We start from the raw sequence: 18427 nt of genomic DNA, 5'->3' as shown, positions 1-18427 counted from the left end.
GGTTAGCTTAGTTTAGCAGAGCATGCTGGTGTGGCTGCTGAGGCCGTGCAAGCTCTAAGTCAGGGGTGGGTAAACTACGGCCCGGAGGCTACCTCTGGCCCACCAAGTGTTTAAATACGGCCCGCTCATGCTCTCCAAAGTATTTCTTTTAAACTTAACATTATTATTATTATTATTATTATTATTATTATTATTATTATTATTATTATTATTATTATTATTGTTATTATTATTATTATTATGTGATTGTGTCCTTTTTTCAGAGCACATTGTAAACAGCAGACCACATCAAATAACCAAATAGATAAAAAAAAGCTACTTAAACCATCAAAACCATCACCAAATACACCAATAATAATACACCGATACGCCAATAATAATAATAATAATAATAACAATAATAATAATAATTCATTCATTCATTTTCTACCGCTTTTTCCTCACAAGGGTCGTGTGAATTATTATTATTATTATTATTATTATTATTATTATTATTATTATTATTATTATTATTATTATTATTATTGGTTATAAAATAATATATAAATGACAATTAATTGAATAATTAAATGACATAATAATTATTATTATTGTTGTTATTTTTATTATAAATTTGTATTTATTATTATTAATATTATTATTATAAAATATAAACTATTTAAATATAAATATAAAATAATAATAGGAGATTGCATGACACTTTTACAGAGACAATAATACCAGGTGGACTGTTACGTGTAAAATATATAGTCTGGCCCCCTTGTCTATTTTGTTAAATCAATGCGGCCCGCGAGTCAAAAAGTTAATAATAATAATAATAATAATAATAATAATAATAATAATAATAATAATAATAATAATAATAATAATAATAATAATAATAATAATAATAATAATAATAATAATAATAATAATAATAATAGTTGTAATATTGCTGTTGTTGTTATTATTATTATTGTTATTTTTTATTATTAATTATTAGTTATTATTATTGTTGTTATTATAAAATATAATAATAAAAGATTTAAATATGCCCTGTGATTGGCTGGCGACCAGTCCAGGGTCACCCAAAGACAGCTGGGATAGGCTCCAGCGGCCCACCAAGCGTTTGAATCCGGCCCGCCAGTTGCTTTCTAAGTATTTAAACTTTTAACATACAAACTGGCAACATAACTTTGGACGTCGGACGTCTTATTTAGTCAAAATCCAACAAAACTATAAAATTAAATAACATAGTTTGATGTGGTCTGATGTTTAAAATGCTCCTGAAACATGAGAACATACAGCTGATAGTATAACACTTTTACTGATAATATTAGACAAATAATTCGAGGAAAATTAGAAGCATTAAATAGTGTATGTGTGTGTGTGTTAAATATATGTTCTGGCCAATTGTTCTGACAATTTTGTTAACTCAATGTGGCCCACGAGTCAAAATATTTGCCCACTTCTGCCCTAGGGTCTAATTTGTAGACCGATCTGAAAACTCAGTGATTAAGAAGCTATAAAATATCAGTGCAAACTGAGCTGCAAAATACTTTTGCAGCTTTTTGAAGCTCAGTATCGCTGCCCACAGGACTGGAGTGGAACAACATCAAACGGCTTTTTTTCAGTCAATGTTAACGATTTCTGAGCCTTGGGGGAGGTTTGAACGCCAACGAGTACCTTTTGAGTTATGAAACAAAATGTTGCGTCCCATAATTCTGTGCTGTTGGGGGTGTGTGTTTGCTTCAAGGGGGTTCATATGAGATCAATGTACACATACTGTAGCAATGATTAAGCAAAGCCGTTTAGGCCTTTGAAGAGATCACCACGTGATTTCTTTGTCTTAAGGAGAAGCTTGGACTCTTTTTGAACTGTTTAAAAATCCTGTATCAGTTCAATCTAAGGACAAGGCCACGTCCTGTGCGATTGTATCAGAGGCGTTCGGTGTGTGTATTTGTGTATAGCGGTGTGTACCTGAAGTGGACAGGTGATATGGGTTTAATAATAAATGCAACCTGTCCCCTACCCAAAAAACTGGCCTGATCCAATCAGTCGCTGACACCAGCTGGGCTAATGATGTGATGGCCACCACATGGGGTCTTTTTGTCTGGTTTGTCTGAGCCCAGCGGAGCGTATATCAGTCTTGCATGCTAAATGACAGAATCAAATCCAGCACTTAATATACCAGCCCGGGTCTGCTTTGCCGTTGTTTTGTGTCCACGTCTCCTTTATTTGTGTTGTTGGAGGCTGGAAAGTGCTACAATAAGCAGAAGGTTGGCAGGGTTAATTGGCATTGAACTTCAAATTACTTTTTAAATGCAGGAGGCATGTTTGTCCTCATTGATTTTTGCTGACTGGGAGTCATTTATTAACAGTTTGGAGGAAAGAGAAGAAGTCCCGAGGTAATGAGGTGAAGACTTCAGCACACGTGTCACATGGTTACAATATGTCACGCCACAGAGTTAGAATGGATGGATGGATGGTCAATGATGGTTGGATACGTGGATGGATAGACAAAGGCTTGGTTTAATGCATGGCCACCATCAACAAAGGGTTGGTGGAAAGGTATCGTGTATGGCTGGCTTGGGTGTAATGGTGTTCAATGGATGGATGAATGAATATCTCGTGGTTGGATAGGTGATGGTGGCTGGATGGATGGATTGACGGTTCTGCTGTATGGATGGATGGATGGATAGATAGCTTGTACAAAATGATGGTAAATTACACTACGGTTGGCGGATGGGACAGATGGATGTCTTGGACTTGATTTGGTGGATATCTAGATGACTGATTCAATGATTGTATGACGGATGGATGATGGATGGCTTGGACATATTGATGGTAAAGGTGGCTGGATGGATGATAGATGGATGGATGGATGGTAGATGGAGGCATGATGGGTGAATGGGTGAATGGATGGATGGTTTGGGCATACTAATGATAGATGAGGCATGATGGATGCATTGATGAACGGATGGCTTGGACATATTGATGGTAGATGAGGCATGGTGGATGGATGGATGGATGGATGGATGGGTGGATGCTTGGTCATACTGATGGTAGATTGAGGCTCGATGATGGTTGACTTGATGGATGGATTGATTGATTTGTCACATTGATGGTAGGTGGAAGACGGATGATCGATGGATTGGATGGAGAGATGAATGGATGGATGGGTGGATGGATGGAAGGAGGGCTGGATTGGAGGGATGAATGGATGGATGGAAGGATGGATGGATGCATGGAGGAACGGATGGATGGATTGGAAGGATGGATGGAGGAGGGATGCATAGATTGGAGGGATGGAAAGATGAATGGATGGATAGATGGGTGGATGGATGGAAGGAGGGATAGATTGGAGGGATGAATGGATGGATGGAGGGAGGGATGGATAGATTGGAGGGATGGAAGGATGGATGGATGCATGGAGGAATGGATGGATGGATTGGAGGGATGGATGGAGGGAGGGAGGGACGGATAGATTGGAGGGATGGAAGGATGGATGGATGCATGGAGGAATGGATGGATGGATTGGAGGGATGGATGGATGCATGGATTTGGATGGAGGGATGGATGCATGGATTTGGATGGAGGGATGGATGGATGGATGAGGGGGTGGATGGATGGAGGGAGGAATGGATAGATTGGTGGGATGGATGGAGGGAGGGAGGCAGGGAGGGGCGGATGGATGGATGGAGGGGTTAAGGGATGGAGAGAGGGAGGGAGACAGGGAGGGGTGGATGGATGGATGGATGGATGGATTTGGATGGAGGAATGGATGGATTGGAGGGATGGATGGATAGATGGAGGGATGGAGGAGGGAGGCATGGAGGGACGGATGGATAAATGAATTGGAGGGATGGATGGATGGATTTGGATGGAGGGATGGATTGGAGGATGGATGGACAGATGGATGGAGGGGTTAAGGGATGGAGAGAGGGAGGGAGACAGGGAGGGGTGGATGGATGGATGCATGGATTTGGATGGAGGGATGGATGGATTGGAGGGATGGATGGATAGATGGATGGAGGGAGGGAGGCAGTGAGGGATGGATAGATGGATGGATGGATAGACAGATAGATGGAGGGATGGAGGGAGGCAAGGAGGGAGGGATGGATGGATTGGAGGGATGGATGGATAGATGGATGGAGGGAGGGAGGCAGTGAGGGATGGATAGATGGATGGATGGATAGACAGATAGATGGAGGGATGGAGGGAGGCAAGGAGGGAGGGATGGATGGATAGATGGATAGATAGATGGATGGATTGATGGATAGATAGATGGACGAACAGACAAAGGAGGGTGGGGAAATTGTCTTCCACATACAGTCAGCTGGGGTAGGCTCCATCTTCCCTATAGTTTTGAACAGGATAAGTGGTATAGACATGGATGCTCCAGCTCCCCTACGTTAGGGTGTACGTTATGTACAGTATCAATACTGTAACTTCCCTTTTGCTCATCTGAGAATGTGCTTTATGGGGTCCTTTCATATGTAAATGAATGTGATATACGCACGGTAGCGTGTCGGTGATAACTTCCTTACCAGTATTTTCAATTGCGCTTTGTTGTTTTACACTACAAATAAACACTTTCCATGCCATTTGTGCTGTTGTGCTCCGCTGGCTTTTATTTTCTTGTTTTCAGCATAACCTTTTATTTTTATTAGAAACAGAAAGGTCAAACAGCAGCCTGTTGTCCAAAGAATCAAAACTGCGAACACGAGCAAGTTGCAAGAAAAAAAAACAGCATGGCATCGGAATCAAAACACCCTATTTTTTTCCCCCTCCTTTCTCCGCATCTGAGATTTCCATTTCCTAATGTGAGGCGAGGAGGAAATGAAACAATGAGAATGGAACAACGCAGCACGAACATTTACGCATGTGCCATAAAGCTCGGACCGGCTGAATTTACGAGGGTTTGGCGCAGTAAATACTGCACTCAGGAAATGTGATTAGGCTCATAAATAGGATACTTCCCCGCCGTCCTACCCTTCACCCAAAGTGCCTTATAAAAGCATATGTTCAAGACACTTGCCTGCTTTTCGACGTCACCTTCCATCTGTCGGTAATTTTTTACGATTGCATTTTTATCATTAGATGCCCCCTACTGGCAGCAGCCGACTTTCAATTACACTGCAAATTTTTTCCATTAATAATAGATAATGGATGTATAGGTAATGATAATGGAAATATGATTTAATAATATGTATTTGTAAGATTGACTCCATTTCCGTGTACATACATTACTTTGGTGACATTTTAAGGCTCATGCAAGTGTAAAAATAAGTCAAACCACTGCTAATAATGAAGAGTAAAGAGAATTAAAAGATGTGCCTCACACTTCTGACTTAGTCCTATATATATAAAATTTATTCATAATATTTTTATAATATTTGTAATATTTTTAATTTTTTATAATAATTTTATATTTTATTGCATTTGTAATATTTTTAATATTTCTAATATTTTTTTATTATTTTTTTATATATATTTTTTTATATGTTTTATATTTTTATATGTTTTTTTATATTTTGTATTTGTAATAATTTTAATATTTGTAATAAGTTTGATATTTGTAATAAGTTTAATAATTTAAATATTTTTTTAATATTGTTAATATTGTTAATATTTTTAATATTTTTAATATTTTTAATATTTTTAATATTTTTAATATTTTTAATATTTTAATATTTTAATATATTTATTTTTTATATTTTTTATACTTTTAATATTTTTAATATTTTTTAATATTTTTAATATTTTTAATATTTTTAATATTTTTAATATTTTTAATATTTTTAATATTTTTAATATTTTTAATATTTTTAATATTTTTAGTATTTTAAATGTTTTTATCATATTTATCATATTTGTATAATATTTATAATATTTTTTACAATATTCTTAATTATTTTGAAATAAGTGTTAAGTGTTGCATTAAAAGATACAAAAAACATACAACACACAAAACTTGATGAGGCGTATTTTTCTCCAAAATAGCCAGTACTAAGCATACCTTCCTGTTTTATTATTATTATTTTTTAATATTTTTTTCTAATTGTTTAAGTCAAAAATCTTTGATGGCGTCTCAAAAGTGTCTGTTTGAAGACCCTGCATCCCTGAATATGTTTTCATCTTCTTTCCATCCAAATATTGGCATGTATGAGGGGAGTCGTGTGGTGCTTTTAACTTGATTAAAAACAACTGTGCTTTTTATTGTCATCATAATTTGTTTATTAATCGCTTTTAATAACACTGGCTTTCTTTCCAGGTGGAGTGGCTGAAGAATGAAGAAATTATTGACCCGGCGGAGGACAGAAATTTCTACATCACCATTGACCACAATCTGATCATCAAGCAAGCGCGTCTGTCGGACACGGCCAACTACACGTGCGTGGCCAAGAACATCGTGGCCAAAAGACGAAGCACCACAGCCACCGTCATTGTTTATGGTAAATGTTTTAATAAAACCCAGGTCTTCCCGATCTCCTGACTTTGTGGCCAACATGCTAACCACTCGGCCACTTTGTGTACTAAATTAATTATTTTTTCCTCATAATATTACAATTTTATTCTCTCTTTTTTATGTTGTAATTTTACTTTTTCTTTTGATATTTTTCCTTTATTCTTCACCTTTTTTTTCCATTTCAGTTATTTTTCTATTTGCCAAATATCTCAATTTTGTTCAAAATTGTCTTCTCATAATTATGACTTTATTCCCATAATTCCAATAATTCCAACTTTATTCTTTCATTTGTTTGTGTTTCATATTCTGATATAAAATAATACCTAAATTACTAATAATATTAAATTAATTGTTAAAATAGACATTATTGTCATATAAATATTACCGATTTTTCTTTTTTTTTTTGTATTTATTAATTTCTTTTGTTTTCTTGTCAGTTTATTTTTAGGATGCGCTGTGGACCAAAAAAAAAAAAAAACACCCCCGGGCTGCAAATGGCCCATATTTTGATTTTTTTTTATTATTACTAATAATATTAAATTAATTGTTAAAATAGACATTATTCTCATATAAATAGTACAGAATTTTTTTTTTTTTGCTGTATTTATTAATTTCTTTAGTTTTCTTGTCAGTCTATTTTTAGGATGTGCTGTGGACTAAAAAAAAACACTTTCAGGCTGCAAATGGCCCATATTTTGACATAATTTTTTTTAACACAAATTTTTATGCAGCCAATTTTCCAATAATCCCAACTTTATTCTTTCATATGTGTGTGTTTTATATTGCGATTCAAAATAATATGTAAACTTACTAATAATATTAAATTAATTGTTAAAATAGACATTATTCTCATATAAATAGTACAGATTTTTCTTGTTTTTGGCTTTATTAATTCTTTAGTTTTCTTGTCAGTCTATTTTTAGGATGTGCTGTGGATCAAAAAAAAAAAAAAAAACATCCCTGGGCTGCAAATGGCCCATATTTTGATTTTTTTTAATTATTACTAATAATATTAAATTAATTGTTAAAATAGACATTATTCTCAAATAAATAGTACAGATTTTTTTTCTTTATTTATTAATTTATTTAGTTTTCTCAACTAAAAAGTTGCAGCCAATTTTCCAATAATCCCAACTTTATTCTTTCATTTTTGTGTGTTTTATATACCTATTCAAAAAAATATGTAAACTTACTAATAATATTAAATGAATTGTTAAAATAGACATTATTCTATTCTATTCATTATTCATTATTATGCTGTGGACCAAAAAAAAAAAAATCCCATCCATCCCGGGCTGCAAATGGTCCAATTTTTGACATAATTTTTTTAACACAACTTTTTATGCAGCCAATTTTCCAATAATCTAATAATAACTTTATTCTTTCATTTGTGTGTTTTATATTCCGATTCAAAATAATACGTAAAGTTACTAATAATATTACCGTGTTAAAATAGACTTCTTTCTTTTTTTCCTGTATTTATTAATTTCTTTAGTTTTCTTGTCAGTCTATTTTTAGAATGTGCCGTGGGCCAATAAAAAAACACAGCTGGGCTGCAAATGGCCCTTGTGCTGCCCTTTGGACACCCTGGCTTAATAGGCGAGTGTAAAGGACGCCAGATGGTGCAGCTGTACTTGGGTAATTTGGTAAACCTCGCTCCTGACACTTTAGGAGTAGCCGCTGGATATAAGTGTTGACAGTCCGGGTTTTTCGCTCGACGGCTAGCACTCTTGCCTGAACCAGTTGGATTACATAAGTATACATACATTGTTTTGATGCAAATAAGAAGCAAATAATATTTTGACAATATCATCAATCACGATATCATTTTTGTCGTATAAAAACTGCAACCCCGTTCCCAACGCTCCGACAGTGGCTCTGCTCAGCCGAGCCGGCTCCCATCTGCCATTCCAAATTAGCTCGCCGTCATTTGCCAACTCTGGCCCTCTTTGTAAGCACCCTGACCTCACCTCAATTAAGACCCACCAATCACATTCATTCATTTAAAATCACAACGCTATGGCGACCAATATGGCAGCTGTGACTTAACCACAACAACAAAACAACATTGAAATTATTCTTGGGCTTTTCTAGTGGGGAAAAAAACTAGCCTTTTCCTCGTTCATTTTTTTTTTTTTTTTATATATCAAATGCCAGCGTAGATGTGAGAATAGAGGAAACAATGCACATACGCTCCACAAACAAACACGCCGTGTTTTTTCCTCAAGTGTAACAGCACATGTATCCGCCGAGTGCTTCAATCACAAATAAGCCAATGTGTCTTCCAACGCGTGTGTGTACGTGCGGCCGGCTACAGACAGCCAAGAGATGGAGTGCTTTGACACTGATGTATCCTTACAGAAATAGATTGTTCAATCTGCGGTTCAATCTCCTCGCCTCCCCGGAGGCCTCGGCTGACACTGTTGACAAGGTGAAAAAGTTGCGGAGGGGGGAAAAAACAGTGGATCACGAGGGGGATAAAACATAGAGATGGGGTTGCATGGACGGAGAAGATGCAGGTGAGAGAGGAGACGGGAGGAGATGAAGTGACCTATTTTTTTTTTTTTGCTGGTTATTTGATACCCTCGGCGATTTTGTGGTGTATACTGACTTATTTTTTTCATCCGATTTTTTTTGTCGTTGACTCTGAGTATACTGTTACAGTCAAAACAAGTAAACATAAATGTACACTTTATACGTAGAGTGATGATGGGTCCACATCTCCAATGATCATGCTTTTTAATTTACATGTAAATTGATACTTTATCCTTCCTCTTGTGTTAGCTTTCTGGTATCAATTCTTATGTTAATGGATCGTTTTTGATTCATGTATTCAATCAGCTATAAAATAAAATAAAATAAAATAAAATAAAATAAAATAAAATAAAATAAAATAAAATAAAATAAAATAAAATAAAATAAAATAAAATAAAATAAAATAAAATAAAATAAAATAAAATAAAATAAAATAAAATAAAATAAAATAAAATTAATTCATTAATTTTGTACCGCTTTTTCCTCACAAGGTTCATGGAGCCTATCCCAGCTGTCTTCGGGCAAGAGGCGGGGTACACCCTGGACTGGTGGCCACCCAATCACAGGGCACATATAGACAAACAACCATTCACACTCACATTCATACCTATGGACAATTTGGAGTCGCTAATTAACCTAGCATGTTTTTGGAATGTGGGAGGAAACCGGAGTACCCGGAAAAAAACCCACGCATGCACGGGGAGAACATGCAAACTCCACACAGCCATTCCTTCCAAAGAATGGCAAGCCTCCTGTGATTGGTGGTGCTTTCATGAAACCACCCATGTCAGAATCAGAATCAGAACCGCCTTTATTGTCATTTTATTGCATACAACGAAATTTGAGTGCAACTCCACGGCGCATTTTGTAGAAAATTAAATTAAATTAAATTAAATTAAATTAAATTAAATTAAATTAAATTAAATTAAATTAAATTAAATTAAATTAAATTAAATTAAATTAAATTAAATTAATAATAAAAGGAATAACAATATAAATATAAAACTGGCAGGTGAGGGCTGCACGGCAGTCGAGTGGTTAGCGCGCAGACCTCACAGCTAGGAGACAGCTAGGAGACAGATCGGATTCAATCCCACCCTCGGCTTTTCTCCGGGTACTCCGGTTTCCTCCCACATTCCAAAAACATGCTAGGTTAATTAGCGACTCCAAATTGTCCATAGGTATGAATGTGAGTGTGAATGGTTGTTTGTCTATATGTGCCCTGTGATTGGCTGGCCACCAGTCCAGGGTGTACCCCGCCTCTCGCCCAAAGACAGCTGGGATAGGCTCCAACACCCCACACCCCCCGACCCCGTGACCCTCGTGAGGATAAGCGGTAGAAAATGAATGAATGAATGCTGTTCAGAATAAGTGTAAGTATATGTACATCAAAACAATAACCTATGCAGTAAAAAAATGTAGTATTGCACATATTGTACCTGAGTTTCACTTGAATGAATGAATCCAGTATTACACGTTTGAAGCTTATTGTTCATAACAATGAGGCGTGTGTTTTAGGAGTGCATTCTCTTTGTCTCCTCTTTGCAGTCAACGGTGGATGGTCGACGTGGACAGAGTGGTCTGTGTGCAACAGCCGTTGTGGGCGTGGCTTCCAGAAACGAACGCGCAGCTGCACCAACCCCGCCCCCTTAAACGGTGGACTGCCATGTGACGGACAGGCCATACAGAAGCTACCGTGTACCACCTTGTGTATGGGTGAGTTGGAGAACAGTTGCAGAACGCTGCCATTGTTAAAATAACATCAAAAAAATAAAAATAAAAAAATAAATAACATACCCACTGTACTCTTAGTGGACGGCATGTGGACCGAGTGGTCCAAATGGTCGGCTTGCGGGACGGAATGCACCCAGTGGAGGAGAAGGGAGTGCAACAACCCCGCCCCCAAAAATGGAGGAAAGGACTGCGAGGGGCTCGTGCTTCAGTCTCAGAACTGCACCGACGGGCTCTGTATGCAAAGTGAGTTGACCTTTGACTGCTAACTCATAAACACCATGCAAAGTACCCACTTAGCTTGGTTGTACTCACTGAGCAGGTACTAGTTTCTAGTACCAGGTAGATACCGTATGCGTGACATGAACCACTGATTGATTTGATATTATTATTATTATTATTATTATTATTATTATTATTATTATTATTATTATTATTATTATTATTATTATTATTATTATTATTATTATTATTATTATTATTATTATTATTATTATTATTATTATTATTATTATTGACTTTGATAATATTTACTAGTACAGCAGTATAACGTATACCGGCACCCATAAATACATATACAGTAAAAATAATAAATAAATTATGTTATGATAATTAAATTATTATTATTATTATTATTATTATTATTTTTATTATTATTATTATTATTATTATTATTATTATTATTATTATTATTATTATTATTATTATTATTATTATAGTTGACTTGGATAATATTTACTAGGACAGCATTATATTGTACACAGGCACCCACACATACATATAAACTAATAATAAATAAAATATAATAAGACAGCTGGGATAGGCTCCAGCACCCCCCACGACCCTCGTGAGGAAAATAAAATAAATTATTATTTTATATAATATAAATTATATTATATATTATATATTATATATTATATATTATATATTATATATTATATATTATATATTATATATTATATATTATATATTATATATTATATATTATATATTATATATTATATATTATATATTATATATTATATATTATATATTATATATTATTTATTTATTATTATTATTATTATTATTATTATTATTATTATATTTACTAGTACAGCATTATATTGTACACAGGCACCCATAATACATATACAGTAATAATTTAATTTAATTTAATTTAATTTAATTTAATTTAATTTAATTTAATTTAATTTAATTTAATTTAATTTAATTATTATTATTATTATTATTATTATTATTATTATTATTATTATTATTATTATTATTATTAATTCATTCATTTTCTACCGCTTATCCTCACGAGGGTCGCGGGGGTGCTGGAGCCTATCCCAGCTGTCTTCGGGCCAGCCAATCACAGGGCACATATAGACAAACAACCATTCACGCTCACATTCATACCTATGGACAATTTGGAGTCGCCAATTAACCTAGCATGTTAAATGTAAATGTAAATGTAAATAATAAATAATAAATAATGTGGACAATAAATAGATTACATCAAATATGAACAACAATGTGCAGCATAAACGGTAATTTGTACAAATAATTTAAATAATTTAGAATAAATAACAATAATTTATTTTTATCAAACATCATCAGACATCATTTAATTTTATAGTTTTCTAATATTTTTTTTTTAATTTAATCATAACTATGCCAATATTCCTTTCATTAATATGGCTTAACTTGTGTATGGAAACAATCTTTTTATTGTGGCGATTCATTCATGTGACGCCTGATTTTGTTCTCCTGAATGTCACCACAAGTCGCCTCGCTTTTCCCACTTTGTAGCTACTCAAAGCATCCTTCTGGTGAGAACGTAAAGGGCCCATAATGAAGTGTATCAGCTACCAATTTAAACACAATTTGGCCCATTCCGACGGCGGTCTGTGATGAATTTCAAAAGCTGAAGCAGAGGGGGGGGAACTGTAAGCGGCTGCCATACAAATATAGAAGCAGCAGCGGCGGCGGCTTCTCCAAGGTGGAGGCAATTATATTTGTTGACTTGGAGGAGTACCTTGGTTACTCATTGTGCCGAGAGTAATTGGCAGACGGGCGTTTGACGGGAGGAGAGAAGAGAGAAAAACATTTTTAGAAACACCACACACACACACACACACACACGTGTTTGTGCATGTAATGATGGCACTGGTGCTCAACACCGCCAGCAAGGAATCATCAGATAGCCTCGTCATCACGTACGGCAGCCACCGCTTTCTCCATAATGTTGGCTTTTGGCATTTCCTAGTTTCATACACATTGCCATGTACGGCGGTCTGGCGGAGAGGACAACACTGAGAGGAAGGACATTGTTCCCTTGATTTAACTGTTTTACTTCAATCTCCATGATGGCTCCCAAGGCGGTGAGGCAGGCTCGTCTGGTGGAAGTCAAATTAGACGTCATAAAATGCTCAGTGGGACTGCACGGTGGTCGAGTGGTTTGTGCGCAAACCTCAGTTCAATTCCACATTCGGCTATCTCTGTGTGGAGTTTGCATGTTCTCTCCGGGTACTCCCACATTCCAAAAACATTAATTAGCAACTCCAAATTGTCCATAGGTATGAATGTGAGTGTGAATGGTTGTTTGTCTATATGTGCCCTGTGATTGGCTGGCCACCAGTCCAGGGTGTACCCCACCTCTGGCCCGAAGACAGCTGGGATAGGCTCCAGCAACCCCCGCGACCCTCGTGAGGAAAAAGCGGTAGAAAATGAATGAATGAATGAATGAAAATGCTCAGTGGGACTGCACGGTGGACGAGTGGTTAGCACACAAGCCTCACAGCTAAGAGACCTGAGTTCAATTCCACATTCGGCTATCTCTGTGTGGAGTTTGCAAGTTCTCCCCGGATACTCCGGTTTCCTCCCACATTCCAAAAACATGCTAGGTTAATTAGCGACTCCAAATTGTCCATAGGTACGAATGTGAGTGTGAATGGTTGTTTGTCTATATGTGCCCTGTGATTGGCTGGCCACCAGTCCAGGTTGTACCCCACCTCTCGCCTCAAGACAGCTGGGATAGGCTCCAGCACACCCTCGTGAGGAAATGAATGAATGAAAACGCTCAGTGGAGAAAGTAACATTGGTGACATCTGCTTATAGATACGCCCATATAAGGAAGTCCACTTCTCTGTGACATCACAAAGTGGCAGTTTTACCACGCCTTTTGAAACCGAACCTTTTGAGCCATCCCAAACGTTTTTTCAGGAAACACTTCCAAATGTGTAAACCTCATTTTCTGAATCTTTTGCATCGTTTAACGCGATAATACAACATTCTAACTACTTTTATCGGTCAGAAAAGTGGAAAAAGCATCATACTAACCTCACTAAAAAAAATAAAAACATAAAAGACATATAAATACGGTTTTGGGAGTGGGCGGTAGGGTTGAAAGAGAAAAACTCCTTATGCAAACGTGGCTAATGAGTCTAACCAACCACGATACTGTATTGACCCGAATAATGAATCACAAGGTGTGCTGTCCACGTATATCAAGCAACAGTAATAGCAGTTCCGGTGGTCCTGGCTGGTCCACCATGCCGTTATTTGAGACTACAGAGTTAGATGATCCAGGCAACAACAGAGCTTCCATTCGACTCCCTGCAAGGCACCGTGTCATTGACCGTGATATTAAAGCCAATGTATTGATTATTACTTATGGTTGCTTTATCTACTGTACTTATGAATAAGCTTGTAAGATATGGGATCAGGGTTCAATTGATTGATTATAGATTTTAATAAATGAAATAAAAACTGAAAAGATTTTTAATCATGCCTTTGAAAACAAAGCAGCCCCTTTATTTATTTGAGACATAAATACGCATCCAAGTAATGGCATTCATGGACAAAAATGCATGAAAAATAATCACCTATATTGAATGGTTGGATTTTAACACGTTGAAATCGGCCATTGTTCTTGCTGGCGCGTTCCTCTTTCATCCCTAAAGCTATTATCCTTTCATTTGGCTTTCACTTCATCAATCGCACTCCATTTGATGGCGTCTTGTTTTCGTATTTGCGTCAACAATTGGGTCGTAATTGGAGCGCCGTGCTGTTCTGTCACGCCGTGTTAACATTTAGCGTCATCCACGGGTCGGCTGTTAATCAGTTTTGCTAGATGCAGAAATTATTTGGAAAAAGAGCATTTTTAATGAAAGATAAAATGCATTTGGAATGAAATATCATTTGAGGTCAACAGGGTTGATCATTCCTTCCATCCTTTTCTCTTTGGTTGTGTTCATCCGTCCATCTTTTTCTTTTCTCGTCCCAAGGTTCATTGTTTCAGACGTCCGTTGAGCCCAAAGACAAGAGTGATTTGGGATTCACATGTAAGTCCATGTTTTTAATTTCATCCTCATTTTTTCTGTTTTTTTTTTTTTTTTTGCTTCTTTGTGTCCATGTCTATTTCTTATCATTTCATTCATTTTTTTTTTTTTATTATTTGTTTGTGTGATGGTCCGGCTCAGGAAGTCAAAGTCTGCTTTCGTGCTGCCATCATTAATTATTTTTGGTGGGAATGTGAAGCAAAAATGAAAACTGAACAAGAAGGCCTTTTCATAAAGTTGATTCAACATCAGACTGTTCATAAAATCCTAATTATATTTATGGGGCTGAGTCATTGTGGTTCACTCAGTTATAGCTCAACAATTATATTTATGTAGTGGAAAAGAAAATACTCCAAAATCAATTTAGGGTGGCAAACATAATTTAGATCAGGGGGTGGGCAAACTTTTTGACTTGCGGGCCGCATTGATTTAACAAGAAAATATAACATGCAACAACATATAATTCTAACAGTCCACCTGGAATTATTGTATCTGTAAAAGTGTCATGCAATCGGCTATATGTGCTAGCGTCCATTTTTTCAGTAGCTCTTTGTAAACAGCAGACCACATCAAATAATCAAATCGATAAAAAAAAAGCTACCTAAACCATCAAAAGGTTGGCTCAAGCCATGATGCCAGGTTGTATGTTAAGTTTCAATCAAATATTTAAGAAAAAACGGGCGGGCCATATTTAAACACTTGGCGGACCGGATGTGGCCCCCGGGCCGTAGTTTGCCCACCACTGATTTAGATACTATATAATTAGAATAATGTAATATTGGAAGTGTTTTCTACTTCTGCCAATGAAACTGCAACCATTATTGTTTGTTTTTTTCTATCAAGAAAAAATACTTGATTTGAAAAAATACTTGAAAAATATTTGATTTCCAAAAAGCAAAGTAAAGTTTTCAAAATGCATATTTAAGCTAATTGTACTTAACTAAATGACACATTTAAATAAAAACGTCTAAAAAAAAACTAACTAGAACTAAAAGAGGCATTCTCATTGTGAATGTAGTATTCTACCTTCGCCACTAGGTGGCAGTAATGCTTTGGTGAGTGCTTTGTAGTACATCCGTGTGTGCTCTTGTACGTTTGCTGCTGTAAACCTGAAATTTCCCCCATTTAGCTAACCTAATGTGGTCACTAATTGTGGTGGGAAACGGCTATTAGCAACCCCACTTCCTGTATAAACACAGTTAGGACACTGATAAACTGTTACTTACTGCTAGCTCATGCCACACGACCAAGTAACGATTGGAAAGGCGTCGGCTCGTCTTCACGAAATGCCGTTGACAGATTAAAATGCATTTCTTTTGTCAGCAAATGTGGCTTTGCTATCGATTAAACAGAGGAGCAGAGCTTAGTGGAGGGCTTATAGTCACGCCCATATAAGGAATTCCACCTCTCTGTGACATCACAAAGGGACAGTTTTACCACGCCTTTTGAAACCCAACCTTTTGAGCCATCCCAAATGTTTTTCAGGGAAACTTCCGAATGGGTAAACCTCATTTTCTGAATCTTTTGCATCTGACTATATAAGGAATTCCACCTCTCTGTGACATCACAAAGGGACAGTTTTACCACGCCTTTTGAAACCCAACCTTTTGAGCCATCCCAAATGTTTTTCAGGGAAACTTCCAAATAGGTAAGCCTCATTTTCTGAATCTTTTGCATCGTTTAACGCGATAATACAACATTCGAACTACTTTTATCGGTCAGAAAAGTGGAAAACGCATCATAGGTATAACAGGCACAAGATCATAAACATAATAAAAACACGGGCTAACCCATGACAAGCTAAAACTGGCATCACTTCCTATACTCCACACATCGCCCCCCCCCCCCCCAATGCACCCCTCAATACCAATGTTGGCGAAATTCCATCATGTGCTACCTTTGGGGTGTTCGACTTTAGAGGTTAAGATGGCTCTTTCTAAAAGTTCAACTAAACTTTGTGACCATTTTCATTCTCTCCAGAGTGGTGTCTTGTGGTGACCGATTATTTTAATTAACCGGACTCTTGCTATCCACGAAGGCGGCGAACTCGTCCTGCGCCAGTTGGACTTGTTGTGTTTATTGCAGCTGCTGGCGGCCACGCTGGACAGCATCCAGTCAGCTTTGAGTCCCCGCCAAAGCAGGCAGTTTACTTTGGGTCGCAACACTCGCTTTTTGTGTTTACTACAGGGTGGTTCGAGCTCCATTGGAGCTCAATGGACCGCGTGCCATCCATGGATAATGCCCACACTGAAAGGCGTGTCTGAAATGATTCATGTCTGCTCGTCCTGACATATTGTCTTTGGGGTCGATGTATCAAAGTCAGTGGTTGCTTCCCATCTGTAATTCCGTCTTTCCGAACTTAAAAAGCTAATCATGAAAAGTTGCTTAAAGCCTAAACCAGACTTATGATTTTATTTTTTTTTACATAGTTGAGATATGAATAACCACGTATACATGGACCCAAATATTCCAATTCAATTCGGGTTATTTGCTCAAACGGAAAGATTCTAACCTTTGTATACACCTCATTCCTAAAGAAAAGTCTTTATAAATGTCATATTTTCTTAGTTATTGCATAGAAAACCTGTTTACAGCCTTCTAAATGTATTTGTTCAATTATTAGAGCATCAACACATGACCTAACACCCCTATAGTCACACATACAGTGATATTACACAATATAGTAGAAATGTAGACATTCATTCATTCATTTTCTACCGCTTATCCTCACAAGGGTCACAAAGGGTGCTGGAGCCTATCCCAGCTGTCTTTGGGCGAGAGGCAGGGTACACAATGTACTGGTGGCCAGCCAGCCAATCACAGGGCACATATAGACAAACAACCATTCACACTCACATTCATACCTATGGACAATTTGGAGTCGCTAATTAACCTAGCATGTTTTTGGAATGTGGGAGGAAACCGGAGTACCCGGAGAAAACCCACGCATGCCCGGAGAAAACATGCAAACATAGCTGAGGGTGGAATTGTACTCCACTCGACCGTCGTGTCGCCCCATAGTAATAATATTAGTCATTATTATAGTAATACAAAGGGTGCTGGAGCCTAGCCCAGCTGTCTTTGGGCGAGAGACAGGGTACACAATGTACTGGTGGCCAGCCAGCCAATCACAGGGCACATATAGACAAACAACCATTCACACTCACATTCATACCTATGGACAATTTGGAGTCGCTAATTAACCTAGCATGTTTTTGGAATGTGGGAGGAAACCGGAGTACCCGGAGAAAACCCACGCATGCCCGGAGAAAACATGCAAACATAGCTGAGGGTGGAATTGTACTCCACTCAGCCGCCGTGTCGCCCCATAGTAATAATATTAGTCATTATTATAGTAATAATAATAGTAATAATTCATTCATTC

The 18427-nt window shown here is 36.8% G+C and overlaps 1 protein-coding gene across 3 annotated transcripts in view; it reads left to right on the top strand.

The window, feature by feature from the left end:
- The window catches only part of LOC131127950 (netrin receptor UNC5C), a 253722-nt gene that overhangs the window by 201951 nt on the left and 33344 nt on the right, over positions 1-18427 (top strand). For 2 of the 3 annotated variants that reach the window (XM_058070370.2, XM_058070372.2), the window contains exons 5-8: positions 6257-6437; positions 10535-10702; positions 10799-10963; positions 14989-15045. In XM_058070370.2, the coding sequence (XP_057926353.2) occupies positions 6257-6437; positions 10535-10702; positions 10799-10963; positions 14989-15045 (571 nt within the window). The remainder of the gene's footprint in view (positions 1-6256; positions 6438-10534; positions 10703-10798; positions 10964-14988; positions 15046-18427) is intronic. The other variant, XM_058070371.2, reaches the window with a different exon arrangement.

This window comes from Doryrhamphus excisus, linkage group LG3 (genome assembly GCF_037039965.1).
Source record: "Doryrhamphus excisus strain RoL-2023G ecotype Guam linkage group LG3, RoL_Dexc_Guam_v1.1, whole genome shotgun sequence".
In the NCBI taxonomy this organism is placed as follows: Eukaryota; Metazoa; Chordata; class Actinopteri; order Syngnathiformes; family Syngnathidae; genus Doryrhamphus; species Doryrhamphus excisus.
Note: the sequence above shows the minus strand (reverse complement) of the source record. Positions and strands in the feature narration are given on the sequence as shown.